Source organism: Selaginella moellendorffii, unplaced genomic scaffold, assembly GCF_000143415.4.
Source record: "Selaginella moellendorffii unplaced genomic scaffold, v1.0 SELMOscaffold_12, whole genome shotgun sequence".
NCBI classification, from domain to species: Eukaryota; Viridiplantae; Streptophyta; class Lycopodiopsida; order Selaginellales; family Selaginellaceae; genus Selaginella; species Selaginella moellendorffii.
The window spans coordinates 2,387,522-2,411,944 of record NW_003314273.1 but is presented as its reverse complement, the minus strand read 5'-3'; the positions used below and the strand labels follow the sequence as shown (position 1 = coordinate 2,411,944).

Below are 24,423 nucleotides of genomic sequence, written 5' to 3'. Positions count from 1 at the left end.
GTTAAGGAAGTTTCATCTCTCCAGGAGTCCCCTCTATTGTCAAAGAATCAGGCAACATGGGGTTCCAGCAGTCATCAATTGGACCTCCAGCAGCTGTCCACTTCCCATCGTACCAGAGGACCCTCTCTATTGCCATCTTCCCACCACCCTAATAACAGGACGCCCTTCTAAGTTTATAAACTACACAAAGGGAAACAGATTTTATTTTATTTTCAAGCAAAAGGCAATAAATCCAATTCAGAAGAAGAAGAAACTTTTTCAGCCCTTTCGATCCTCACAGCACAGCTGAGTTCGTGCGAAACTAGATATCGTGTCTACCTCCAAGACCTTGATCGATGTGACCGTGAACCCGGTTGTCCAGGATGAGGGACACCAGGCGGTCCTGTTTTACACAATGGCAGCGTACCTTCGAGATAAATGGTGATGCAAGGCTTAGTTTCAATAGTACTCGTGTCCAGATGTTCTTCAGCACCTCGATGTAATTCCGAGAATGTATGGTTGTCGTCCCATCAAAACTCTCATCATTGTATTGTTTTGATGGTCATCCATTATCGTTTTTCCCATTGGCCTGCCAGATAAAATCAAATAAATTCGGACTGGATCTTCTCAAACTCGAACGCTGGTACGGTTTGTCATCACCAGAATTTCAGGGTCGTTCTTATACCTGACAGGAGCACACAATTGAAGTATGTGATGAAATGATATATTACAATTTAAATTCTTGAGCGTAGGAGTTACCTTGAGACTCCATCAAGAACCAAATACCTGTGACAAAGACAAAGAAGAAAACATGTTAGACCACCCCTGAACTCTTGTAACATCACTCACTTCAAGCCTTGGATCCATCAGTCATTCACTAGCATGCTTTGCGATCCATACGATCTGCCGCCTGGCAGCAAAATCGACACAGATATTTTATGCGTACCTGAAACATGCCAGCCAGATCCATAGCCATCTTCTCATCAGCATCCGAAGGATACATACCAGCACGTGTATTCATGACCGAGAAGCAATCGCCAAACGCAGGTTGAAAGATAGAAACCGCTTTGGTGGTGTAATGCGGTATGTCCAATGAGGCTGCCCAAAAGTTTCGATCTGTATGAAAGGACGTGAAAAAATTTCTGTAGCGGACCTTCTCAAAACAGCTTGCTCTTCAACATTCGACATGAAGATAGAATACACAGCGAAGGATCCAGCTTTTTCATAATGAGCGCACCTGCAGGCTAAATGATTAGAGAACATGTAAATGCGTCATTACCTTGCAGGATGACTTCGATTTATAGCCCACGGTTCCACCAGGAACTGGTTTCTTGCATGATCCACGCCTTGTGATCGACAATGGCGATGAGGCTTTTGGATGTTTTCTTCGTGAAAAAACGTCAGGAGATGATGTGACACTGCTGGCCCGCTACGCACTCTGATGCTGTCTTCGCCAACAACAATAGACCTCAACAGTTTCCGAGGCTTGCTGTCTGCAGGGAAGTTCGGACATTCCTTCGTTGTCACCATGGACTGTTCGGCCACCACCTTTCGGCGCCGTTTCTTAGTTCTTTCTCTTGTAATTCCACGCATTGTCTAAGTGTTCAGGAGCAAACGCGATGGATAGATGTGGTGTGCTAAATGTGTTCCGCTTTTTCACTGATGGCGCTGGTAGCGAGGAAGCAAACGTGGAAACGATTTGTTGCTCTCTCCGCTTTTCATTTTCGAGAAGAATCGGCGCAAATTTCAGCTGGCACTTCGATGCCGGCCGCTACGTTCATCACTTGACTCACAAGCCAGCAAAACAACGCACTATTTTGCAGTTCGCTTCTTCAGGTCTCAAAACGATTGCAACTGAAGGACCTGTGAAGTTCCTCTGAGAAAAATTAGTTGCAGATGTAATACACCCACCTGGATTTCCATTTCAACAGAGCTCACGGCCGGGTGAAATTTCTTTGCTGATGCAAGGCTCTTCTCTATTTTTCTCATCAATCTTCCGTCTCAAGATAGTCGGCACCAATAGAAAGCAATAACATCGACAATATCCCTGCTCGAGAACAAACAGGGAACTGTCAGCACAAGTCTTAACAATCGCATGTACAGTCCTAATTGTACATCCTGCAATAAATCAAAATGATCTGTCAGTTACGATGATACAGTTTCACATAACAGTTACCTTCAAATGGATTTAGTTCCTTGCGTCTGTCAGATTCGCCAACAGGAAGTTACACATCGGATTGAAAGCGAACTCTGCAGCTTTCTCGTGGGTCTTTGCTCCAGAGGGCACCTGTTTTATCGGGCTTCTTTCTGTCGCCAGCTTGTCTTCTGAGACCCAATTAATGCAGTTGCTCTCAAGGAAATTCAATTTCCGACGAGAAAGCACCTACGAACGAGCTTAACACGTTATATGTCTCACATAAAAGAACTCTTACTTGCAAAGAATCGCTTGGAATCTCTGAATTACAGAATGCGAAACATCTCAGTCGCTGGACAGCTTCCCAATCTTCAGGAAGGACGACATGTCTGCGGCTTAACAGATCGAGTGCGAGCTTTCCTCCAGAGCCGTGAGCAACGACAGCGAGCACCGTGCCAGGGAAAGTTGTGAAGACGAAGTCCCATGCACATAGAACGTGCTCAAGCGAAATGTCGGCACTTGCAGCTTGCTGCAATGCTCTTTGTCAGTCCCACAAAAAACAAAGAAAACACAAGATGGAATGGTTTGCACCTTTCGCTCGTTGAACGCCACCTCGCTTGGATTTAGAAGAACCACTGCCATCCCAAGCCCGTGAGCCCATTCTGATTGGAAAATGTAAGAACTTGAATTTGAGAATTCATGCATTACCAAGAAATGCCAATACTGTAAGAAGGGAGTCCTAGCAAAACAACACATAAAGCTTAGACACATTGTATTGCACTTGCTATTTACCTTGACATGGATTTTCTTCAACCATAAGCCATCACAGAGAAGTAAAACAATCGCCTTTGCTGACTTGACATTCGAAGACACGACTATTGTGCTTGTCTGGGCAACCAAGTCATGAAAATTTCAATTCATCATGCTAGTTACTTACCTGACGTGATGTATTCCTTTTGAGCTCCAGCGTTTTCAACGTCATATCATAACTCTCCAGAAGCAGCTCCTGGACATAAGCCACGACTGCAGCACTCACTACCTCATGTGCAGCAAGGTCCTGGCAATACGAGTTGAAAGCAAGCAAGTAAAAGAAGATATTGCTAAACCTGCTTATCTGTAGTTGCGCCAAGTAATAGCTTGTCTGTGAGTGGAAAGGACTCAAAGTTTTAGAGACTAGCAAGAAATGCTGGATTCATTACCTTGATCGCCTGCCAAGTTTTGGAGCTGAAGATCCGTGTCGAAAAAGAGGCCGAGTTGATGGAGTTGAGCTGCATCACTAACGCTCTTTCTCTTTGAAACTCGACGTGTCACCTCCTTCAGCCAGTCAGGCCCTGGTAATATCGATCAAACTGGCTAAGATCCGATAAAGAAAGAAAGCGCTCACCAGTGTCATGCTCCAGTGGATGATCTTTGTTCACAGCTATGCAAACGCAGTGTAGCAGGAAGAACTAGGATCAAACACGAACGAGACAACAGCGGATACCGGATTCCTGCGAAAATGGGAAAGAATCGTCGAAGAGGAGCCGAAATATCTCGCAACACGTCCGATATCGGCTCCATCCCCGCCACAGCGCAACGACGACGCCTGGAACTGCCGATCCTCGAGCGCGGGCGCCCAACCCTGCAAGGCGATTCCAGAAAATCGCGACGGAGGAGCGGCATTACCATCTGACAACCCCGCGCCCATCGTCTCCCTCGCAAATGCCGCAATGCAAGAACGCTAGGGTTTATCTCTTCGTCTCATAAGCCCGCGTCCCAGCTCTCCATACAAATGCCCCTTCTGGGCATTTCTTTTAACGAGGCCTTACTAATGCCCATCCGAGGCATATGCTGCATAGTCGTTATACCGAGCTCTCGTCGGGGAGATCGCGAGCAAAGTAGCTCATCCATACTCTTGTGCATCGAATGAAGGAGTGCTATAATCATACATCCTGTCCAAGAAAAACAATCCAAGAAGAAATGTTCAAGAGAGCATCTGGAGTAAACCCATTAACTTGCCTAGCAAAAGGCCCAGCGCTCCCCAATCCAGAATCGCCGCAAATGTGATCCCGATCCATCGCCCAGCATCGATCATCCTCTGGAAGCACTCCATCGCGTGGAGCCATTCCAAATCATCAATCGAAAGCCCTCTACTCTCTGGCAATCTATGCCTTGTAGAAACACCTTTAACGCATTAAATCAGGAATCTCAAAATTTTCTTTCGCGAATATACACACTGAGCTACAAAGGCCAAAAGAGAAGAAAAAGAAGAAGAAGAAACTCCGACCTGGCGTGGATGTTGCTAAATGCGTTACAAAAAATCCTCTCGCTCTCAGCCGATCCTGTTGGAGACGGTCTGGCACAGAGATCTCAGCTGCGTGTTCCATTTGTCGATCGCGGTGTATTTTTTCAGCCCTTTCGATCTGAGCAGCACACCGTTTAGTTCGAACGAAACTAACTAGAATCTATCGTCCAGAGTTACCTGTCACCGAGCTCCAGGAGCTGATGAACTTGATCTATGTGACCGTGAACCCGGTTGTCCAGGATGAGAGACACCAAGAGCTGCTCCACATCTCTTTCCGGAATGTTGAGCTCCTGTTTTACACAAGAGAGTTGAATGGCAGCGGATAGAATTTGCACAAAACCGACCTTCGAGATAAATGGAATGCGGATCCGGGTGTAAGGCTTGATGAGCTTTAATAGTACTTGTGTCCGGATGTTCTTCAGCAAGTCCTCGATGTAATTCCGAATGAACGGGTCGTCCATTATCGTTTTCCGGTTGCTCTGCCAGATAAAATCAAATAAAATCAATCCTCGCCCGGCTCAGACTGCCAACTTAACAGCTTTACCTTCAGGATCTTCTCAAACTCGAAAATTTCGTTGCGCTGGTAAGCTGCGACAAGGTTTGTCATCGCTAGAATTTCAGGGTCGTTCTTATACCTGGGAGGACAGAAAAACAAAGCACAGAATTGAGGAATGTGGACAAAATGATACATACGGTTTTGCTTCTTGTGCGTCGAAGGGGTTAACCTGAGACTCCATCAGCATATTTGCAAGAACCAAATACCTGTTACAAAGAAGAAAACATGTTAGACCGGACTTTTGTAAAAGCCACTCACTTCAAGCATTGGATCCGTCTTTGTGCTCCGGCTTCGTCATAGTTCTTGAAGGCCTCGAAAAAGTCAGTGGCTGCGTCTGCCCAGTGCCTCTCAGCCATATGCATCTTTCCGCCGCACTCGTGGATGATTCCCATGATGCGTGGATGAGGAATCGCCGATTTGATAGACAAAGCTTTTTGATAGAGTTGCTGAGGCCGAGGTTCAGCAAAATATCATAAAAAGAACTGCATAGATACCTTTAGCTTCTTGTTGTTCTTTGTCTCCGTGTACATCTGAATCTCAATGGCGTATACTTCCAGAAGCTGAGTTCCTTTCTTCTGATCATCAGAGCCATCTTCTCTCTGGCACGATCTGTGGAGCTCTTTCAAAATCTATGCAGCGAAAGGAGGGCCAGAAAATTAAAAAAAATCACCCAGGCTAATATTACCTTGCTCATGCGTGCATACTCTCCCATGTCGAACCAAAGCTTGCAAAGTTTGAGATTCGCTTTAAACCACAACCTCTGCACAAATCACTATTAGCAAGAAACACGAGCCACCGGCACAACCTCATTCTTGGCATCCTCGAGAGCTTTGAGCGTTGTCTGGTAAAACTCTTGCAGCAGCTCCAGGTTTTGGTTTGCAGTGCCGGAGACAAAATCCATGATGTTGTTGATGCATTTCTCGCTGTAGTTCCGGGTAACCGCGGACTTGATGTACGTCAGCATCTCCCTATAGGCGTCCATCATCTCCTTGTAGGTCCCCAATCGAAAATGCACCTTCACGGTCTGCTTCAAAGCCTTGAATCCCCTGCGTGGTGTTTCTTTGAGAAAAGAAAGAGAAAAGCTCGTTTACCATTCTCCTTTCTCTTCTTCCATCTTCACGACCTCCGCAAAGCCCTTGAGAGCTCCTCGAGGATCAGCCTCCACAAATCCTGCCGATACCATTGTTTTCTTTCACAGAAAAGAAAATCGCTACCTTTAGAGTTGTAGTACTGATTCTCGATATCGACATCTTGCTCCTCGGGGTCTTCTTCCGAGTACTCAAAGCCATAATCTTCCATGTCCGCGTCTATACACCACGAAACCAAGCAAGAATTACTGAGGATCCATGCAATGCCAAGCGCGGGAGCAAGAAATCGCGCCCTAGTGAGCGCTGCGCTACGAAGAGAGCTTACCGGAATCCATGGCGCCTCCGGAGAGCGGCGATGCGCCAAGCGTCCTCGCGACGAGCTGAGCGCCTCCCCTAACGCTACAAAAGAATATAAATCCTTAGAACCCTAAAAAAACACCCCAAAGGAGGATGAAGAAGGGAGGATGATTTCGATCGCGCGGCTCCTCCGCCGGGGCAATGCGGTCTCTTCCGGGCTTCACACCACCGCCAGATTCTACTCCCTAGAATCTCCGCGCGGCCGCTTGGATCCCTTGCACTTGCCGGACAGCTTCTTGGGGCTGGAGGAGCGGCCAGTGGAGATCGACAAGGAGGTATTCCAGCAGTACAAGTGCTATCCATCGATCGCAGATGTGGGATTCATCAAGCACATGACGCTGGTGCTCCGCGGCGGCGCGATCACCTGGTGGGAGGCGGCGGGGATTCTCAAGAAATTCGAGGTAAAGCTCCAGGCCTTCCACATTTGCGAGATTTTGCGCAAGAACATCGATGCCGACGCTGCCATGGGGCTGTTTCGCTGGGCGCAAGCACAGCCAGGCTTCCAGCACGACACCAATTCCTACAATCTCATGCTCAAGACGCTTGGCCTCAACCAGCGATTCCGGCAGCTCAATCTCCTTCTCAAGGAGATGATGGCCAGTAACACCCAGAGAACTTACGTGACATTCATGGCGGTGGTCCAGAGCTACTTCGATGCCTTCATGGTGGACAAGGCCGTCCAGAGCTTCCTCGAGTTTGAGAGCTACGTGAAGCGCAAGCCCAAGAAGAAGTACTACCTCTACGTGCTCAAGAAGCTCATCGAGTGTCAGAGAAGTGATGTTCTTCCAGTGATCGTGCGAGGGATGCTCCAAGTTGGTCACGTAGCCGACACCGAGACTGTCAATGCCGTGATCCATGCGCTGAGTTCTACCGGCAGAGTTGGAGAAGCAGTGGATCTTTCGAGGCATATGGTGGAGAAAGGCTGTGCGCCCGACGTCCACAGTTACATCTATCTCATCAGCGGGCTTGTGAGATCCGAGAACATGGATCGAGCTCCTGATATCATCGCGGACATGGCAGCGAGAGGCTGCAAGCCAAACGTCCACAACTTTAATCTCCTGCTCGAGTTCCTGCTCAGCTCCGACAAGGCGTGCGAAGCTCTCGGGGTTGTGAAGAGGATGGTGGTCGCGGGTTGCTGCGAGCTCCAGGAGGCTTCGAACAAGATCATCATGAAGTTTCTCGAGGAGAAAGGTGACGCAAATTTGGCGTCCGACTTCTACGAGGATTTGGCTGTTTCGGATCGTATGGTCTACAATGGGCTTTTGAGACTCCTCAATGGTGCTGGACAGTACGAGAAGGCACTCAGGCTCTACGAGGACATGAGAAAGGACGCCGGCTGCGCTCCAGACATTGAGACAAAGAACATAGTCATCCAAATGCTTTGCAAGGAGGGGAAGACCGACGAGGCTCTCGAGCTGTTCCAAGGGCTGAAAAGCTCGAGGATCAAGCCAAACAAGGCTACGTTTGACGTGCTCTTGGTGGGACTGGCCGTGAACGACAAACTTCTCGATTGCCTTCAAGTGATCAAGAAGATGGACAAGAAAGGCTTCGCTCCGGAAGAGGCTACTTACGCCTGCGTGATCGAGGCTTTCACCGTCGGTGGTTTGTACGACCAGGCTTTCAGGCTCTACGGCAGGATGAAACTCGAAGGGATGGATCTAAGCCTGGAGCTCCAGAATCAAATGCTCATGAGACGCCGGAGAAGCTTGGAAGCGAAGAGGTAAAGTTCATTATTTATGTTACTCAAGATTTACAAGTTCGTCACTACAGAAGTGGATGAGTCGAGGTCATCGTACATTCGTACTATGTGAGACAGGAGGCTGGTGTTTTCGAGACTCGGCACATCTGAAGAATTCCGTCGAGGCTTCAGAGGCCAGAGCTCGGCATAACCGGAAAGCATTGCGACAACTTCGGCCATCGTCGGACGGCAGCTCTCGTTACTATCGGTGCACAAGAGAGCTATGTGGATAACTTGGAGAACTTGTTTATCATCGTACCGCTCCAGTCGTGTATCAGCGAGGCTGAGCAGGCTTCTGGCTTGATGAAGGTCCCAAGCCTGCGTTGCACGAGAGATATAGTCGAAGAAGAAGAATCCGATGCTTACCCGGTCGAGAAGGAACTGCTCATCTGGTGCTACACACCTCCTCCCGGCAACAATCTCCAGAGTCAGGATTCCAAAGCTGTAAACATCGGCTCTCACTGTCAGTCGTCCGCGGAACGCGTACTCGGGAGCAATGTAGCCACTGGAGGAAAGAGCGGTCAGAGACTTTCGAAGCTCAAAGAACTTACTAAGTGCCAGCAATTCTAGTGCCACTGATGAAGCTTCGGTCGTCTTCAAACAGCTTGGAGATCCCAAAGTCGGAGATCTTTGCGTTGAGGTTCCCGTCCAGGAGGATGTTGCTAGCTTTGATGTCACGGTGGACGATCGTGACATTGGCATCATGGTGGAGGTAAGCCAGGCCTCGGCTCACTCCCACGACGACGTTATATCGACTCGACCAGTCCAGGAAAACACCACCTTCTGCAACAGCAGGTTAAGGTATGACCAGATCACTTCGCTGCTTTTTTCTATTTTACCAAATAGTGCGATATCCAAGCTTCGATGATGCAGGAACTCGTAGACCAGCAGCTTGTGCTGAATGTCAGCACAGTATCCTATGATCTCCACCAGGTTCTTGTGCTGAATTTCAGTTATCACTTTTAGCTCATTGAGAAACTCATCCGTTCCCTGGTGTGATTCCAGTGACAACCTCTTCACAGCAACAACTTTTCCATCTTTCAGAACACCCTGTGGCAAGGCAAAAGAACTCTCGAATCTTAGAGCTCAAAGTACACACGTGAGTACCTTATATACTACTCCAAATCCTCCCTCTCCCAGCTTGTTCTCCGCGGAGAATCCCTTCGTCGCGAGCTTGAGTTCCTTGTACTCGATGCATCGGGCACGCTCTATGACGATACAAGAATGGATTTTCCATTTGGCTTCGAAAGAAAAGGTACCTTTGACTCTCACTGATCCCAAGTTTTTCCGTTTTACCATATCGATGATGCGTGTTGTAAGGACGAAGCCAACGCAGATAAGCGTGACTGGAACTCCCACATCGAAAACAATCTTGCTGACTGGAAAAACTTACACTTCATCAGGAAAGAAAAAATTCCAAGTAAGATCACCTCTTGAGCTACTGCTAGCAGGCACTGGAACGTAAATCACATTTCCTGGAGGTGGCGATGGCAAAGGTGGCGGTGGCGGAGTTACCGTCATTGTGATCACAATACCTGTGATGGTCATGATTCGATCAAAGAACTGTAGCGAAGAATGCAAACACCAAAAAGCTTACTTGGATCTAATATATGGATTGGATCCTTGTTATAGAGCAAGAAGCAATCGTAATTTGTTCCGGTAGTCCAATATCCGCCACCTCGAAGTGGAAACGACGTGTTGAAATCGTCGATGCGAACTCTAGCAGCTGTGAGGCAGCTGCTGCAGTGATCTCGATCCAGAGTCCTGTTGGAGCACTGACTGAGTGCCCACACAACGCTGTCCCCGCGGCCATAGCTCACCAGAAGCTCGCTCCCATTCATGGGCGTCCAGAGGTAGAGGAAAGAGCACACCGTGTCCAAGCTCTGGCTGTAGCTATCTCCGGGAGTGTAGCTCCCGCCATAGACGAAAACATCGAAAGCTTGGGCAGTGGCGGGATAGTTGACGGGATGATCGGCTCCAATCTCTGGAAGAACTTGGAGAAGTATCATCACGAGAAGGAAGATGATCACCATGGCAACTTTAGACCACCTATTTTTTCTAGGGGAAACAAAAAGTTTATCTGATATTAGTGTGGGATCACAAGATACATAATGAGAAATGAAAGTTTGCCAAAACCATGAAGCTTTAGAGAGGACCTTCAGGCTCATTGACGGCCTTGCAAAGCTTCACCGACGGCGTGAGGTACTGCCCGGCGATGATAAAGTCGGACATGATCTGGTAGAAGTGCTGCGTGTAGTGGATTCCATCGAAGGTGAAGTACTGGCTGGGATCGTTGCAAACCGTGTAAGTCACATTGGGCTCGTTCAGTGGAGCGCAGCCGCATAGCCCATCACCATTACAGTTGAACTTGCCACCGCCGCCGCAGCACGACTGGAGCGCGTTCGTGAATCCATACTGGTTCATGTTCTCCATGACGTACGTGTTTGCCGCGAACCAGTCGGAGTAGTATACATTGAGGCCCGTGTAGTTCTGCGCGAGCTCGGTCGCCAGCCTCTGGATGTTGGAGTTGAAGTAGGAGATAAGCTGGCCGACCTCCACAATGCAACCATCGTTGTCGTAGTGGAATGTCCCGGCGGGGTACTGCTGGAAGGCCTGGAGATAGTTTGGCGAGCAATCCGCGCGGGGCATATTGAAGAGCAGGACATGGCGAGCGCCGTGGTTGTAAAGCGTGGCGATGCCCTGGATCACGGCCGGGATGGTGTGATTGATCACCGTGTCGGTTCCCAGCGGCAGCGCGAAGTTGATGTCGTCTCCTCCAATCTCGACGTAGAAGAGCGCATTCTCGTACCACGGCTCGCTCTGCTCGCGGCCATTGCGCGCAACCACGGTCTGCTGGTGGCGCACGAAATCGTCAACCTGGGCCGAGAAGATGTGGGGGCTCGAGAATGGCTGGTTCTCGACCTGGAGCACCGTGGCTCCAGCGTAGGCGAAGTCGAGGCTGACGAACTCGGTGCCATTGAACTCGAGGCTGGGGATGCCGATGTTGTCAAACCGAGCTTCTGGATCAGGAAGTCGGGGATGATGAGGCCGTCGCAGTAGCGCCCGGTTGGCTTTCCATACGTGACGCCGTAGGGGTAGCTGCCCGAGAGAGTCTTGCCGCCACCTTCGATGTCGCGGTTGCCACCATCGCTGAGAGAATCTGCAAAGGTGAAGAGCGCGGTGGGGCAGAATGAGCCCGGGCTGCTTTGGTTTGCGGATTTTGCAGGAGCGAACAAAGCAGCGAAGAGGAGCGTGGCGATGGCGAAAGTGGTGGAAGAAGACGCCATTGTGGAGAGATTTGAGAAATGAAAGTTTATATAGTGAGGAGTGTGGACTATTTTGTGTCCAAGCTATTCCAGATGTAGCTTTGGAGCTCTATAAGTAATATTCTATTCTCTCCATTTGCCTACAGTGGAAGTTTATAGAAGACCACCACCACATTCTCTATATTTTATAAATCCATTTCAGAAAATCCTTTGAACATCATAGTGGAAAAAAGTTACAATATATGGCGAAAACACACATACATTGATACATTTTCTATAGAAACTTTGATTCACTGTTTCATAGAGCAGAGGCTCCATCTATAAAAATTTTACTCACTTAGGTGGATCCACCCAAGAACGTGACATTTTATGCTGGAAGTTTTGGATATTCTTGAGATACTTTACTATTTATTCATTTAGATTAATTTTATATTTATAATTTATAAACATGTTTATAGTTTATAAACTTTTCTAAACACTATCTAGTATATTCTAGTTTAATGTAGTTTAATGCTCATTTAATGTAGTTTTACACTTATTAACTTTGGTTTATATGAACTTAGATCCAGTGACTTTTTTATGACACAAGCTACAAGTTTACAATCTCACTCTTATTCTCTGGTTGGAAAGAAAACCAACAAGATGCCAGGCAGCCGCTGCTCAGCTCATCTTCTTCTTCGTCAACATAGCAAAGTTCTTAGAGAAAAATGGGGTCTCTTCTTCTTGCCTTGGAGATTCTGGTGCTCGCCTCTTCCCTCTCTACCCTATCAACACAGTCGTGTCCGAGATGAACTTATACTCGGGCACCTCGAGGTTGAGCGGCGCTGGCCCCTTGCGCACTCGCCCAGACACGTCGTAGTGCGATCCATGGCAGGGACAAAACCAGCCTCCGTAATCCCCCGCGTTTGGCAGCGGCACGCATCCCAGATGCGTGCACACCCCGATCACGATGAGCCACTCGGGATTCACCACTCGCTCCGCGTCCTGCTGAGGGTCGCGGAGAGAGTTCACGGGAACGCTGTTGGCGGTGGCCACCTCGTCCGGGGTCCTGCGCCGGATGAACACCGGCTTGCCTCGCCACTTGACCGTGATCGTGGAGCCCTCGATGATGTTGCTGAGATCCACCTCCAGGCTCGAGAGCGCCATCACGTCGGCGCTGGCGGACATGGTCATGATGAGGCGCAGGATGAACACGCGGATGGCCGCCGCGTAGACGAACCGGGTGCCCGTGGCGACGAAGTAGATGTAGGCCGCTCGGTCGGGGTCGCCGGGCGGGTAGCGTTCCACCACGCTCTCGTCGTAGACAATGTTGGCGGTGGGGTTGCGCAGCGCCGTGAGGAAGGGCGATGAGTCCTCGCCTCCTCGCGTCAGCGCCTCGCTCCCTCGCGTCAGTGCGCAGCCTGGATAGATCGATCAAAAGATGGAAGCTTTTCCCCCCTTCTTGCGAGAATTTGCTTACCTCGTGTGGTGGAATAGCTCCAGGGAGTGGCGCAGCTGCCCCAGGAGGATTTCTCTTGCTTCTCCCAATCCCAGTTCGCCATCGCATTGCTCGCGCTCCACGCCGCGCCCCGAGAGAGACCGGAGGAGCAGGTGTGGAAGGACGACGTCGACCCCGCCGCCGCCGATGCAATGCGCGGAGCCAGCTTCCTCCCGAGATCCCGGATCAGCGACGAAGCCATGGCGCCGGAGGAGCCAAGAACCAATGCCCTAGCCAAGAGAGACCTAGCCCTAGAACAAGAACAGCATATCCTTGTGGCATCAACATAAAGCGAAAAGATTCCCCTTCGTAGAACCGAATATTCTAAAAACTCTATAGTCTATCTTGATCTTCGTCATTCATCTTGATCTTCGTCTCTGCGAACGTGAACCCAGGTTTGATCTGTTTGATCTTCATCGTTTCCTCTGATACTGTTATCGTTGTGGCCTTTGATCAAATCGCCGAGAGAATGGTACGCTTAGAAGAGGAAGTAAAAAAAAAAAGAAAAAATGTAATGAGGAGAAGAAAAAGTTTGCCTTTGATTCTTAGACTGTGTGGAGTTTTACCTGAGAGAGCGAGATTTTTCGTTGTGTGCACGATAGCTTGGACTTCTTTTCTCTCCTTTGTGGTCTTGACGAAAGTGTCCTGCAAAATCCAGGAGCTCATCAGAAATGTAGGAATCGATCGAACTCCTATGAGCTTACGAGATCTGAGCGTGTTCCCTCGACGATCCTGTCGAGCTGAGGCTTGTGTTTCACGAACAGAGGCTTTAGAAACACCTTGAAAACATGCCTTGCTCCCTACAAGCAAGGAAAGAAAAGCAAAGATCGGAGTGAGAAAGAGCAGAAAAAAATGGAACAGACGTACGTAGTTGTGTGGGAATTGTAGCCAAACAAGGAAAACAAGCTTTGCGTGGTAATAGAATGGACACCTGCGCGAGAGAAAACATACGAGGATTGAAGAATCTCTGAGCAGAAAAAAAAAACAAAACTTACCAGGAGAGAAGGGAATCAGAGAAGATTTCCGCTACAGTGAAACATCCATACACTGCACACCACAAAACATGAAGAACAGGGAGAAAAACAAGAAGGAATTTCTACCAGTCCAATAGACAAGCCATTCCTCCTGTTCTGCTTGATTCTTCCTCTCAATGGCCTTGAATGTGGAATACACTGGAAAGCCGATCCCAATTCCAACACTGGATGGAAATCCAAATCTTAGAATGCGAGAGAAGCGAAGAAAAAGAAGAAGAGAACCTTGCCGTGCGCACAACAATGTTTGTTCCAGCAGGCGATAGCAGCAATCGGAGGCCCAACTGCGCAGCGCCAAGAGTGTGGATCGATCGGAAGAACAAAGAGGGAAAATCTCACCTCACTGCCCAAGGCGCCCGCGAACGCCATCGCTCTTCCTCCCCTCCTAGGGTTCAGGAATTAGGGTTTGCGGCAAATTTGATTAGCTAGAAAAGCGCCATACATTTTCTCCTTTTTCTAGCTGGGATCGATCGATCGATCTTAGCTCAGCCGAAGAGAAGCATCGAAGTGATGGCGATGAGATTGAAGAAGATGAGCGGCATGCGCAAGTATTGGACAGCGTGAATGAAGCCAATGATCTGCCCCTTGAGCGTCTGGCTGCCGTGCTGCGACATGTCGCCAAAACCCCACCCGTGCGGCGCCAGGAATCGCTCCTCGTTCAAGATCGCGATGCTATTGAGCATCAGCAGCACGGCCTCGAGCAAGATCCACATCCTCGCTGCCCAGAAACCCTAGCCGAGAATTAGGGTTCTTGAGGAGCTAGGCGGGAGATATCACATTCAGGAAGAAAATGCGGCAGTGTCACTGATTCCCGGCGATGGAGGCATCGCTGTGGCTCGACGATTTGAGGTTTCACGCAGCTCGATCGATTCTTCCTGGACGAAGTGTGGGATCGCTGAGCAGCTAGGCGATGTGGTGCGATCGGCCAAGCGAAATTTAGGGTTCTTCGGGATTTTCCCATGGGGTTCCTCGCGATCACAAGGAAGAATGCGGCAGCGAGCATCCGGCTGGTGCGATTCCTGTCGATGGAGGCGGAATCGCTGCTGGTGAGGCGACGTCCCTGCGTCACTCTCCCATCGCCCTATTCTCTCAGCAGGGACATCAGCAGGAGCCGGCTGGAGAGTCCACTCAAGAAGATTTCGCTGGATTCCCACCGGAAGGACGTGCTCACCAGCGATTTCATGTGGGAGCCCGTGAACGAGGATCTCCAGTTCGTGGTGGAGATGACCAAGGCGATCAGGAAGGGGGAGCTTGGGTGGTGGACCGCCGAGGAGCTGCTAAGATCATCCGGAGTGAAGAGGCTGCGGCCATACCACGTCTGTGAGATCTTGAAGCAGCGCATCGGCGAGGAGGCCGCGCTCAAGCTCTTCCGGTGGGCGAAGACGCAGCCAAAGTACTACAACGACACTTACGTCTACAACATGATGATGAAGACTCTCGGGGATGCCAAGAACTTCCGGATGATGGAGGAGCTCCACGCCGACATGGCCAAGGCCAAGGTCGCGAAGAACGAGATCACGTACATGATCCTCTTCCAGTGCTACTTCGACGGTGGCGAGATCGAAAAGGCCTTGAAGTTCTTCGATGTGTTCGAGCATTCGGAGAAGCCGGCCATGAAGCACTACAAGTACGTGATGCACAAGCTCGTCAAGGCCGGGTGTTTCCAGGTGGTGCCTCTGATCTTCAAGAACATGATCTGGGCCGGGAACAAGCCGGATAGATTTGCGTACAACGTTGTCATCAACAGCCTCTGCAAGCTCGGCAAAGTTGACGAGGCGCTCAAGTACACCAGGGAGATGTCCGAGAAAGGCTATCCTCCGGACGTTTACACGTACAACTTCGTCATGGAAGGGATTGGAAACACCACGAACTTGGAAGCGTCGGCCAAGGTGTTTGAGGAGATGGTAGCGAACAAGTGCCAGCCCAACATTGTCACCTTCAACGTTCTTCTCGACACGTTTTGCAAAGCCGGGAAAACTGCTCAAGCCGCGGACTTGGTAAGGAAGATGGTGTCTTATGGCTGCTCGCCCGGGGAGAGGGCTTTCAGGATCCTGATGGATGCGTTTGGGAGGTCTGGGGAAGTGGATGCAGCGCATACCTTGGTCCGGGACTTGATGAAGATGAACTTCTATCCCAACTCGCTCACTCTCAACGTGATCATGACCAGACTGAACAAAGTCGGCAAGCCGGAAGTAGCGCTCGAGCTCTATTACGATCTCAAGGCCGCGGGAGGCTTTGTTCACGATCTCATCACTTACAACATCATCATCGACTTGCTGGGAAAAGTTGGGAAAGTCGATGAGGCCTGGAAAGCCTTTGAGGAGCTCAAGCTGGAGCAGCGCCTCGTGCCGGACCATTACACGTACAACACGATTGTGGTCAGGATGGCCAAGGTGGGGAGGCTCCAAGCTTGCTTTGAGCTGATCAAGGAAATGGAGGGCAGAAACGTTTCGCTGGACCGCAGCTCGTACTGCAATCTGGTGGAAGCTTTCGGCCGCGCTGGTCACATTGACCAGGCATGCTCGATGCTGAGGGAGATGAAAGCCAGTGGACATAGCCCTCAAATGAATACTTTGCAGACGCTTGTGAACCATGCTCGGAGGCTCAACAGGCTGGAAGTTGTACAGTTGCTGATGCCAGAGCTGGAGCAAGCAGAGATGCGGCAGTACCGGTTCTGTGCCAGCAGTTAACGGCTTTTCAGGTAGAGTTGATGCTTTGCATCGGCTCTGCTATGAATATTGTCGTCAGGAAGGACAGACCGTCGCAACGAATGGATTTTCGCCAGTTCACCAAGACGAACTCGCCAGTTCACCAAGACGAACATCGCTGTAAGACAATTTGCTAGTTCTTTTCACAATAACGTGTTGTCTATAGCAGATTTATGAACTCCACGAGCTTCCGACCAGGACGGTACCTTGAAATAAAGTTTTGTACCACGGCTCGGAGTATGCCCAACCAACAGGATTCAGGCATGTGTTTGATTGCCAGGTAGTAGGCTAACAAGCATTTTTTCAGGCAAACCAGCAACTTGAAGCCACGAATCACGAGCTTTCCCGGGTATTGTATGGTACTGAACCCATGGGAGTTTAATTTTCAGCCGTGCCTTCCAGCTTGATGGGAAGAAGGGATCTTCGCTGCTCTGCCATACGTGAACCGCATCACCGACAAAAGGATTGTGGAGTGCCGCTGGATCGAACTCCCAGCTTCCAAATTGAATCATCAGATCTCTGTGAATGGATTCGTGTATTCCCTGCTGTATCGCAAGCTCCGAAACCTGGGAACCTCGAGTCCGTGAGTTGCTCTTTTAATATTACATACCTGACTAAGTTTCTCCATGTTTGATGAAGGGAACCATTTTTGCCTTGTGTAATGGTAGAGGAACCGAGGAGCATAATGTGCTACCTGGAGAGTGTATCTATCGGCGGCCTCTAAAGCCTCGAGCCCTTGAGAAGTAGCAGCTAAGCCTGGCCACCAGAAGTTTGCAACAGGTGAAATCATCGCAAGTCCTGCTATCCTGTTGAAACACATTGCTAGTTGCATTTGCAGCCATTCTCAAGGCATTGTACCTGTTGGGAATGTATTGAATGCAACCCCAGCCGGCGTATGCACCAACACCAATGGCTATCACGTAAAACTTCGGTCCAAGCTCAAGTGCATCTGCCAAGTGCTCCATGTCTTGAACCTCGGACGCAATAGAACGGTGCGGGAAGGGGTGGCTTTCGCCGTATCCAGCTCGATCGAAGCTCACCATATACACACCGAGCTCCTCCAATTTTTCCTGCACAGGTTCGCTGCTTACTGCACTGTTAGCTGGCTTGAATATATCTTACCTCGTTGCAGGGGAAAAGATCCAAGCGAGTGCCTCCGTACTCGTGAACAACAACAACCTTGTGCTTTGCATCGTTCTTGGAGACACCTCTTTCAGCGTAAGCAACGGGTCGACCATCTGGAAAGCGGAGTCGAGAAGTGGTAACAGCGGGGCCATGCAGTGTCCCGCATATCTTTGCGGGAGGTGGAGCTATATACGAAACTCCAAGAGCCACAGCAATAGACAGTGTTATAAAACTGATTTTGAGCACCGGATTTCCTGCACAGACAGGTTTTTTTCTCGTCGAGCTAAATACCGTTCTTTCAGAAACACTGACAGTTTACCGCTGGGCTTGGATTTTGCAGACTTGGAGTAGATGTGCTCGATTTGGCTGGAGAAACAATCGACCGAGGCCATGAGCGCTTTGATCCTCTCCTCGGGTCTGGAGCACTCCTGGGAAGAGAGGTTACGAAAAAAGAAGAAAACCAGGCTGCCGTGGTGTCTGGTGGAGGAGTTATGATCAACAGCAGGGATCAGGGATCACACAACAGCTCAGCAGCTGGTAAATGATCTCATTGTATCTATAGCTAACTAGAGCTACTCATCTCATCCGCGATGGATTTTTCTCGCTCGCAGTGAAGCAAGAGAGAGAGGAGCGATAAAAAGTAGCGAAAGGGAAAGCAAAGGCGCCTGCCTACATTATTGTACTAGCGAGCAGTGGTGGAAGCTTATCTCACTAGCAACATAAACATCAGGTAAACATCAGGTGATGTGAAGTATTGCTTGTGCTAATTGGAGGGAGTTTTCCATTTTCCAGGGATAAACTGGCGTGGAGCCCGTTCATCGATGCACACGAACGGATCCATTCGGATTGGCTGCAGCCACTGCGAGCGGACACATCAAAACGGATCGCGACTCACCCGGTGAGATTCGCGTCTCGAAGTTTTATTTTCTTTTGCTTTGTCCGTGTTCTTGCGAGATCTTTTGCTTTCTCTGCGTCTTGGGTGATTGAGACTCTAATCAGTACTCTCTCCTTGTGCTTTGTTAGTAGTAATCCTCTTCGCCTTCTCGAGACTGGAAAGGCTTCTTTCGTGTTTTTCGAATCGCTGCTCGTTCTGATAGGTACTGTTCTTCTGTCTGTACAGACTATTTTCTTCCAGCTTTGCAGCGCTTGATCGACTAGGTGATGTGGTAATGTTTTCGAGGCTTTGGATTTCTTTGATTTTCCAAGTTCCTCGACTTCGAGGCTAATCTTCTCTTGTTTAGCGTTTAGGACGATTTTATTTCTTCGAGCTCGGGCTTTTAAAAGTGATAAGTATGTTTGTTTCGCGGGATTTAATGTCAAAGACAGAGACATTTTGGGATAAGATGATGCCCGGCCCCTGACTGGCTGCCCGTGGCTGCCCGTGGCTGCCCGCCCTGCCCGCGGGCTAGAGAGAGGGTGTGTGCCCCTTTCTTTGTGCTTCGATCGACTAGGCAAAAATGGCGAGCAGTGCTCTTGGACGCTGGCGGGGGGGGAGGAATCCCTGGCGGCACCAGCAGCGGCGGGCGCGGCGGCGAGCGCATCGTGTTCCTCATCTCGGCGCGATCGATCTAAGCTCCGGAATGCTGCGATTCACGTCATGTGAGTGTCCCTCGCGCCTCCATTCTCGAAATTTCGGCCCTGGCGAGCTCGGGGAGCTCGAATTTGCGGCGCTCCACTGCCGCGAGCTTTAGACTCTGTTTTTCCCATGCTCTAGGGTTTTGATGATGTGCTGATGAGCGTGAGTGTTCGCGCAGGATCGGCTGCCTGGATGGCGTCCAATACCTCGCAGCTCTTCCCCAGTCACGCTGGCGGGCGGGAATTTGGAGCTTTCTCGGACTCCGGATGGTGTAGCAATGAATTCCAGAATTTTGATGCGCCAGTTGGATCGTCGATGTTCTCGGCCACTTCACAGTTAAATCGCCTTCTCAGTGCTCCTTGCTCGCTGCCAAACTTAGTTCTTGAAAGACGTGAGTTCTCTCGTTCCTCGAGTTCCTGTTTTCTGATAGAATCACTTTTGCGATTGTCTAGAGCCGCTTGCTTCCGAGGATGTGGAGAGTGACGACATCTTTGGTTCTATGCAAGAGCTCGAGTCGCATGCCTTGGGGACTCTCCTTCCGGATGCCGAAGAGGACCTTTTAGCCGATTCTGGATACAATCTGGGCTCTCTTCACGATGATGAGTTCGATTTTTTCAACAGTGGTGGTGGAATGGAGCTGGAGGGTGACATCGCAGGCACAAACGGGAACTTTACCGGGAATGTTTTGGCAGGAGAACACCCGTATGGAGAACATCCCTCTAGAACGCTTTTTGTTCGCAACATCAACAGTAACGTTGAGGATGCGGAGCTTCGAGCACTTTTTGAGGTGAGGCTGCATTTGTTTTCGGTTTTCTTGAGCGCGCGTGACACACGTTTTGGTTTTTACCTTCTCTTCTTTTAAGCAATATGGTGATATTCGTACGCTGTATACCGCTTGTAAACACCGCGGATTTGTGATGATATCGTATTACGACATCCGGGCTGCCCGGAGTGCCATGCGTGGTCTCCAGAACAAACCTCTACGTCGAAGAAAGCTGGACATCCACTTTTCAATACCGAAGGTACTCAGAATTTCTGAGTTGCTTCTTACGCTAATGCTCGCTTCGTCAGGATAACCCGTCCGATAAAGATGTCAACCAGGGGACGCTAGTTGTATTTAATCTGGACACGTCAGTCACAAACGACGACCTGAGACAAATTTTTGGTGTCTATGGAGAAATTAAAGAGGTATGCTTGTCTTTTCGGTGACAACGTTTACGTATGCAACTCTCTTTTGTAATTCAGATACGCGAGACACCACACAAGAAGCATCATAAATTTATTGAGTTTTACGATGTCAGGGCAGCTGAAGCGGCGCTAAGAGCGCTGAACAGAAGCGATATTGCGGGGAAACGTATCAAACTGGAACCCAGTCGCCCTGGTGGTGCTCGTAGGAGGTACGTGTCTGTGTGGAAGCCAGGAAACAGAGTTTTGAAGCGATTGTTTCAGCTTAATGCAACAGCTCACCCACGAGCTGGAGCAGGAAGAGTTTCGGTGCCAGCAGATGCAGACACCTTTGGACTCGTCACCTTCAGGTATGCTTCCTGAAGTTGCATACATGCTTACGTGTTTCAAGTGTAATACCTTGCGGCAGGGCAATCACCACACTGGGGAAGCAGCACGCTTCGAATGAATGATCCAGGAATAAGAGCTGTGCACTCTTCATTCGGCTCCTTTGCTAGCAAGCATCCAAACGGTGTTGGTAGCGTTCCTGCCCGGGTCTCTTCTCCATTACATGTTAACATTCCTGATTCTCTCGGTCGGTCCTCTGGTCACTTCATGCGTCAGCAATTTTCATCTTTACAGATCTCTGACCAGGACCCCACCAGTTTTGGTGTGTATGACCAGAGAATACCCTCTAGCTTACGAGAAGTGTCGGCATCGCTCGACCACTCGCCCAGAGGTGCGAAGATATTATCTTTCTCGTTACGGTGTGACTGACATTTCGACTGTGCAGTTCTTACGGGTACGAGAATCACAGAGCAGTCACTCTGGAGTAATTCCAGTCCGTTCCATTCTCAACTACAGAGTTTTGTGGGAGACAGGCATTTGGACTCCACCCGGGCGAGTATGGAACTTTCCGCAGCCTTTGCGGATCGAAAGCTAGTCGACGGTCACAATGGCTTCTTCACTGACTTGCCCGGCATGTCATGGTCAGGACCGGTTGGGGGCCTGAATATGAAAGGATCCAATCAGGCTTTCAGTGGCCTTGTGGATTCTTCACGGTTGGGACCGCTATATAGAACTGGTCCATTTGTCAATGGTGCTGGGTCACTGGATAATTTTAGCGAACGTTGCAAGAGCCGGAGGGGTGAAATTTCTGCGGGGCTTGCGGAGAACAAGAAGTATCAGCTGGACTTGGAACGCATCCTCCTCGGGAATGACTTGCGGACGACGCTGATGATAAAAAACATACCAAACAAGTAAGCATTCCGAACAGAGCAGTCTTGCGGTGATATTTACGTTTTTCGGCTTTTAGGTACACATCAAAGCTGCTTCTGTCGACAATTGACGAGCACCACCGTGGTACCTACGATTTCATCTATTTACCAATTGACTTTAAGGTGATTTTAGGCGAGCAAAAGTGTTTCCCTGGTATTGACCGGCTTTTGCCTGTGCAGAATAAATGCAACGTTGGCTATGCATTCATCAACATGACCGAGCCAGCTCACATCGTCCCCTTTTACAAGGTTCGATCAATTCTCTCGCTCGTCTGGTTGTAATCCTTGTTGTTCGCTCTGTGACTTTCAGAGTTTTAACGGCAAGAAGTGGGAGAAGTTCAACAGCGAAAAGGTTGCTTCTCTCGCCTACGCACGGATCCAAGGCAAGGCCGCGCTGGTCGCACACTTCCAAAACTCGAGCCTCATGAACGAGGACAAAAGGTGTCGTCCAATACTCTTCCCTTCGGAAAACAATCCGGTAAGTAGTGCTTAAGAGATAGCTCTTCATCGATCTAAGATTTGCTTGTTGCAGCAACACTTTTGTGCTGCTCGGCCCGAGCCGGATGGAAACTGCCAGTTCGAAATCTCTTCGCTGTGATCGAGATGGAGAGAGGTGTGAGCTTTTGTACGAGTTCCTTCTTTTTTTCTAGCTGCGGCAAGAGAGCTGTGGGAAGTCCGTAAGGATCTTTCTAGCAGGCGGTGTATTTTGTTTGGATTGATCGATGGTTTCTTCGTTCCGGTGAAAAGAAGAAGAAGCATCGATTTTTGTACAGAGAGAGGCCATCAAACTATGGTTTTGAGAGTTAAATTAGAGCTTGGCTAACATAACAAGTTCCAAGCGTGAAAGTGGGGCCCCGTTCAGCTAGTTAAGGCCAAAGGGATAAAAAGAGATTTTTAACGATGGAGATTTCCTTTCCTCGCCAAAGAGATTCAGGGCTTTAGCGCGAGCGGGGGGGAGTGGGCGATTGTGGAGAGCGCCTTGCCCGGTAAGAATCCAGCGCGCCCGCGCCTGGCATTGGATTGCTTGCTAGGTTTCGCTGCGGTTGATGCCTTTCGGGAGCCATAAGCTCCATCCAATGTGGATTGCCTGTGTTCCTTCCCACGGCCCTAATTCGTGCTCCAGTGCCGTGAGTTTTAATCCGCGCTTACAGATTCCTCGCGAGAAGTGGATTGTGAATCCAAACGAAAGGATTCCCCGGGAATTCTATTGTTTTTTCCACTCGCTCGCCGCGTAGCTTGAAGATGACAGCACTTAACGTTGGAGTAAGTTTCTAGAGAGCAGTGCTCTTGGTGTTCGTGTTAAACAAATCGCGGCTTACGTTTTTAATAACTTTCCTTTCATTGCAGGGTCTTCACGTAGCTTGTGTTTCTCACCCAAGCTTTGTACGCTCGGTGAAAGAAAAATCCCTCTGTACGTGTAGCTACGTCGAGAACACGAATCTACAATCGTCCTGGACGCACAGTTTTTCAAAGATTGTGTTGAGGTAGCGAAGTTTTCAGTATTTCTTTCTTTCTTTCTTTGCAAGTATGTCAAGTCTCTCCTATCTTGCTTTCTTTTTTTTTCTAGATCCTCACCACTTGATCCACACGGATATCTTATGCTGTTTCCAAAAGCAACGAACAGGAAACGAACTTTTCGTGCTGTATCATTCCAAGACGTTGCCGAGAACGAGTCCGACGGCAACGACTCACCGACATCATCCTCCTCGACGCCTACGCTGGACTGGCAACAAAGAGAAAGATTGTGGCAGCAGTTACAAGGCTCGCTGCAGCACTGGAGGCAAAACTTAAAAGATCGCGGATCTCTCCAGGTCGCGAGGGAGCTCCTGGCAATCACGGAAGTTAGAAGAAAGAGCGCCGACGCGAAACAGGTGTTGAAGCAAAAGCTGCAGACGCTAAAACCTCCCCAACCGTCGACACTTTGGTCGAGCATCCATCCCGCGATAAAATGGCCGGTGATCGTATTGTAAGTAGAAAAATTCTATGTTCTATATGCTAAAGTTTTTCGTCTTTCTTTTCAGTGGCATTTTCTACGCGGCTGTGACTGTCCGGTTTGGAAAAGCAGTCTCGGATGATCTGTGGCGAGTATGGACGCTGGGCCCTCTGGCCATGAGCTTTTATATCCAGGCAGGGATTTACGCTGGAAGCTTGTACCAAAAGTATGGAGCAGCGAGGGTCCAGGCACTAAATCAGCGAGGACTCCAACTCTTGTCCGACGTGAGAACGGGAAGGCTCCAACAGGAGTTGAGAACAGGCATCTCCAACGCCAAGAAGTTTGCGTCGAGCTCCAGAGTTTGGGCGATCCAGTACGTGAAAACTCAAGCTCTTCGCGATCTCAGGGAAGCGTTGGCTCGCTTGGCGCTGTGGTTGTATACCAAGTACGAGGACGCCATCGACTGGCTGTGGCCATCGTGGAGGGTCTTCGCGAGGCTCTTGCGGAACCTCCTTTGAGAAGATGGAAGCTTTCATCTCCATCTTCGTCCATCGCTACGAGCTTCCATTTCCGCTTCGTCCATCGCTACTTTTCGGTTTTTCCAGGCAGATATCAATTTTTTGGGCCGCGAAAGGAATGCCTTCTCGATGTCTGCTGCTTGGCTGCTACACTAAAATTTTTCTCTTATGGAATTATACTCCGTTGTAACGTTTTATAACTTTCGCTCAAA

At 49.5% G+C, this 24,423-nt stretch overlaps 11 protein-coding genes across 15 annotated transcripts; 4 read left to right on the top strand and 7 right to left on the bottom strand.

The window, feature by feature from the left end:
* Positions 1–185: 185 nt before the first annotated feature.
* On the bottom strand, positions 186–3,582 carry LOC9660031. Its single transcript, XM_024674280.1, has 15 exons — positions 3,498–3,582; positions 3,313–3,427; positions 3,220–3,254; positions 3,051–3,170; positions 2,906–3,001; positions 2,822–2,852; positions 2,705–2,775; positions 2,412–2,642; positions 2,156–2,362; positions 1,891–2,097; positions 1,259–1,842; positions 1,133–1,216; positions 829–1,077; positions 739–765; positions 186–664 (listed from the first exon to the last, which is right to left on the bottom strand). Exons 1-9 carry the CDS (start codon positions 3,504–3,506, stop codon positions 2,168–2,170), a joined length of 903 nt encoding a protein of 300 aa, XP_024530048.1. The 5' UTR covers positions 3,507–3,582; the 3' UTR covers positions 186–664; positions 739–765; positions 829–1,077; positions 1,133–1,216; positions 1,259–1,842; positions 1,891–2,097; positions 2,156–2,167.
* Positions 3,583–4,277: 695 nt separating this feature from the next.
* LOC9660664 (COP9 signalosome complex subunit 2) lies at positions 4,278–6,468 on the bottom strand. Its single transcript, XM_002969344.2, has 12 exons — positions 6,367–6,468; positions 6,168–6,260; positions 6,045–6,123; positions 5,759–5,999; positions 5,639–5,713; positions 5,448–5,582; positions 5,212–5,399; positions 5,091–5,159; positions 4,942–5,032; positions 4,742–4,876; positions 4,575–4,687; positions 4,278–4,515 (listed from the first exon to the last, which is right to left on the bottom strand). The coding sequence occupies exons 1-12, from the start codon at positions 6,374–6,376 to the stop codon at positions 4,425–4,427; spliced, it is 1,320 nt and encodes a 439-aa protein (XP_002969390.1). The 5' UTR covers positions 6,377–6,468; the 3' UTR covers positions 4,278–4,424.
* A 30-nt stretch (positions 6,469–6,498) lies between these two features.
* On the top strand, positions 6,499–9,798 carry LOC112346124 (pentatricopeptide repeat-containing protein At1g09900-like). 4 transcript variants are annotated; one of them, XM_024674277.1, is made up of 5 exons: positions 6,499–8,118; positions 8,169–8,937; positions 8,996–9,069; positions 9,142–9,391; positions 9,457–9,798. In XM_024674277.1, exons 1-2 carry the CDS (start codon positions 6,506–6,508, stop codon positions 8,176–8,178), a joined length of 1,623 nt encoding a protein of 540 aa, XP_024530045.1. In that variant the 5' UTR covers positions 6,499–6,505; the 3' UTR covers positions 8,179–8,937; positions 8,996–9,069; positions 9,142–9,391; positions 9,457–9,798. The 4 variants fall into 4 exon arrangements, with proteins under 4 accessions (XP_024530045.1, XP_024530046.1, XP_024530044.1 ...); XM_024674278.1 differs by having other exon boundaries at positions 9,010–9,069; positions 9,142–9,798; XM_024674276.1 differs by having other exon boundaries at positions 9,142–9,798.
* A 483-nt stretch (positions 9,799–10,281) lies between these two features.
* LOC9660028 (GDSL esterase/lipase At5g03980) lies at positions 10,282–11,423 on the bottom strand. Its single transcript, XM_024674205.1, has 2 exons — positions 11,218–11,423; positions 10,282–11,125 (listed from the first exon to the last, which is right to left on the bottom strand). The coding sequence occupies exons 1-2, from the start codon at positions 11,421–11,423 to the stop codon at positions 10,282–10,284; spliced, it is 1,050 nt and encodes a 349-aa protein (XP_024529973.1).
* A 472-nt stretch (positions 11,424–11,895) lies between these two features.
* Positions 11,896–13,134, bottom strand: LOC9660027 (cytochrome b-c1 complex subunit Rieske-4, mitochondrial). Its single transcript, XM_002969341.2, has 2 exons — positions 12,862–13,134; positions 11,896–12,802 (listed from the first exon to the last, which is right to left on the bottom strand). The coding sequence occupies exons 1-2, from the start codon at positions 13,079–13,081 to the stop codon at positions 12,162–12,164; spliced, it is 861 nt and encodes a 286-aa protein (XP_002969387.2). The 5' UTR covers positions 13,082–13,134; the 3' UTR covers positions 11,896–12,161.
* Positions 13,135–13,152: 18 nt separating this feature from the next.
* Positions 13,153–14,294, bottom strand: LOC9659764 (HVA22-like protein k). Its single transcript, XM_002969340.2, has 8 exons — positions 14,250–14,294; positions 14,136–14,194; positions 13,980–14,077; positions 13,875–13,926; positions 13,747–13,810; positions 13,584–13,679; positions 13,446–13,524; positions 13,153–13,356 (listed from the first exon to the last, which is right to left on the bottom strand). Exons 1-8 carry the CDS (start codon positions 14,277–14,279, stop codon positions 13,235–13,237), a joined length of 600 nt encoding a protein of 199 aa, XP_002969386.1. The 5' UTR covers positions 14,280–14,294; the 3' UTR covers positions 13,153–13,234.
* Positions 14,295–14,309: 15 nt separating this feature from the next.
* On the bottom strand, positions 14,310–14,703 carry LOC9660663 (immediate early response 3-interacting protein 1). Its single transcript, XM_002969339.2, has one exon. It carries the CDS (start codon positions 14,621–14,623, stop codon positions 14,396–14,398), a length of 228 nt encoding a protein of 75 aa, XP_002969385.1. The 5' UTR covers positions 14,624–14,703; the 3' UTR covers positions 14,310–14,395.
* A 150-nt stretch (positions 14,704–14,853) lies between these two features.
* LOC9659763 (pentatricopeptide repeat-containing protein At3g04760, chloroplastic) lies at positions 14,854–16,643 on the top strand. Its single transcript, XM_002969562.2, has one exon. The coding sequence runs from the start codon at positions 14,870–14,872 to the stop codon at positions 16,598–16,600; it is 1,731 nt and encodes a 576-aa protein (XP_002969608.2). The 5' UTR covers positions 14,854–14,869; the 3' UTR covers positions 16,601–16,643.
* Positions 16,644–16,806: 163 nt separating this feature from the next.
* LOC9660662 lies at positions 16,807–18,473 on the bottom strand. Its single transcript, XM_024674225.1, has 5 exons — positions 18,063–18,473; positions 17,741–17,997; positions 17,477–17,688; positions 17,229–17,424; positions 16,807–17,184 (listed from the first exon to the last, which is right to left on the bottom strand). Exons 1-5 carry the CDS (start codon positions 18,133–18,135, stop codon positions 16,876–16,878), a joined length of 1,047 nt encoding a protein of 348 aa, XP_024529993.1. The 5' UTR covers positions 18,136–18,473; the 3' UTR covers positions 16,807–16,875.
* A 682-nt stretch (positions 18,474–19,155) lies between these two features.
* On the top strand, positions 19,156–22,571 carry LOC9660661 (protein MEI2-like 2). 2 transcript variants are annotated; one of them, XM_024674282.1, is made up of 13 exons: positions 19,158–19,342; positions 19,498–19,710; positions 19,772–20,106; positions 20,183–20,341; positions 20,391–20,507; positions 20,565–20,716; positions 20,769–20,854; positions 20,914–21,222; positions 21,277–21,742; positions 21,799–21,883; positions 21,941–22,009; positions 22,071–22,238; positions 22,293–22,571. In XM_024674282.1, the coding sequence occupies exons 2-13, from the start codon at positions 19,512–19,514 to the stop codon at positions 22,356–22,358; spliced, it is 2,211 nt and encodes a 736-aa protein (XP_024530050.1). In that variant the 5' UTR covers positions 19,158–19,342; positions 19,498–19,511; the 3' UTR covers positions 22,359–22,571. The 2 variants fall into 2 exon arrangements, with proteins under 2 accessions (XP_024530049.1, XP_024530050.1); XM_024674281.1 differs by having other exon boundaries at positions 19,156–19,342; positions 21,799–22,009.
* A 106-nt stretch (positions 22,572–22,677) lies between these two features.
* On the top strand, positions 22,678–24,423 carry LOC9660660. Its single transcript, XM_002969560.2, has 5 exons — positions 22,678–22,746; positions 22,912–23,023; positions 23,108–23,244; positions 23,328–23,726; positions 23,782–24,423. Exons 2-5 carry the CDS (start codon positions 23,003–23,005, stop codon positions 24,209–24,211), a joined length of 987 nt encoding a protein of 328 aa, XP_002969606.1. The 5' UTR covers positions 22,678–22,746; positions 22,912–23,002; the 3' UTR covers positions 24,212–24,423.

Coding starts and splice junctions, on each gene's coding strand:
- LOC9660660 (XM_002969560.2), top strand. CDS start 23,003: ATGACAGCACTTAACGTTGGA. Junction 23,245..23,327: donor TTTTCAAAGATTGTGTTGAG/GTAGCGAAGTTT, acceptor TTTTTTTTCTAG/ATCCTCACCACTTGATCCAC. Junction 23,727..23,781: donor AAATGGCCGGTGATCGTATT/GTAAGTAGAAAA, acceptor CTTTCTTTTCAG/TGGCATTTTCTACGCGGCTG.
- LOC9659763 (XM_002969562.2), top strand. CDS start 14,870: ATGGGGTTCCTCGCGATCACAAGGAAGAATGCGGCAGCGAGCATCCGG.
- LOC9660662 (XM_024674225.1), bottom strand. CDS start 18,135: ATGGCCTCGGTCGATTGTTTCTCCAGCCAAATCGAGCACATCTACTCC. Junction 17,689..17,740: donor ATCTTTTCCCCTGCAACGAG/GTAAGATATATT, acceptor GAACCTGTGCAG/GAAAAATTGGAGGAGCTCGG. Junction 17,425..17,476: donor ATTCAATACATTCCCAACAG/GTACAATGCCTT, acceptor GTGTTTCAACAG/GATAGCAGGACTTGCGATGA.
- LOC9660661 (XM_024674281.1), top strand. CDS start 19,512: ATGGCGTCCAATACCTCGCAGCTCTTCCCCAGTCACGCTGGCGGGCGG. Junction 19,711..19,771: donor AAACTTAGTTCTTGAAAGAC/GTGAGTTCTCTC, acceptor GCGATTGTCTAG/AGCCGCTTGCTTCCGAGGAT. Junction 20,508..20,564: donor TCTATGGAGAAATTAAAGAG/GTATGCTTGTCT, acceptor TTTGTAATTCAG/ATACGCGAGACACCACACAA.
- LOC9660031 (XM_024674280.1), bottom strand. Junction 2,776..2,821: donor TACAGTATTGGCATTTCTTG/GTAATGCATGAA, acceptor TTTTCCAATCAG/AATGGGCTCACGGGCTTGGG. Junction 2,363..2,411: donor TTCCAAGCGATTCTTTGCAA/GTAAGAGTTCTT, acceptor GCTCGTTCGTAG/GTGCTTTCTCGTCGGAAATT.
- LOC112346124 (XM_024674278.1), top strand. CDS start 6,506: ATGATTTCGATCGCGCGGCTCCTCCGCCGGGGCAATGCGGTCTCTTCC.
- LOC9660663 (XM_002969339.2), bottom strand. CDS start 14,623: ATGTGGATCTTGCTCGAGGCCGTGCTGCTGATGCTCAATAGCATCGCG.
- LOC9660664 (XM_002969344.2), bottom strand. Junction 5,160..5,211: donor AGACGGATCCAATGCTTGAA/GTGAGTGGCTTT, acceptor TCTTTGTAACAG/GTATTTGGTTCTTGCAAATA. Junction 4,688..4,741: donor GCATTCCATTTATCTCGAAG/GTCGGTTTTGTG, acceptor TGTGTAAAACAG/GAGCTCAACATTCCGGAAAG.
- LOC9660027 (XM_002969341.2), bottom strand. CDS start 13,081: ATGGCTTCGTCGCTGATCCGGGATCTCGGGAGGAAGCTGGCTCCGCGC. Junction 12,803..12,861: donor GAGCTATTCCACCACACGAG/GTAAGCAAATTC, acceptor CGATCTATCCAG/GCTGCGCACTGACGCGAGGG.
- LOC9660028 (XM_024674205.1), bottom strand. CDS start 11,423: ATGGCGTCTTCTTCCACCACTTTCGCCATCGCCACGCTCCTCTTCGCT. Junction 11,126..11,217: donor AGCTACCCCTACGGCGTCAC/GTATGGAAAGCC, acceptor CGGCATCCCCAG/CCTCGAGTTCAATGGCACCG.
- LOC9659764 (XM_002969340.2), bottom strand. CDS start 14,279: ATGGCGTTCGCGGGCGCCTTGGGCAGTGAG. Junction 14,195..14,249: donor CGGGCGCCTTGGGCAGTGAG/GTGAGATTTTCC, acceptor GGCGCTGCGCAG/TTGGGCCTCCGATTGCTGCT. Junction 13,811..13,874: donor TCTGATTCCCTTCTCTCCTG/GTAAGTTTTGTT, acceptor TCTCTCGCGCAG/GTGTCCATTCTATTACCACG.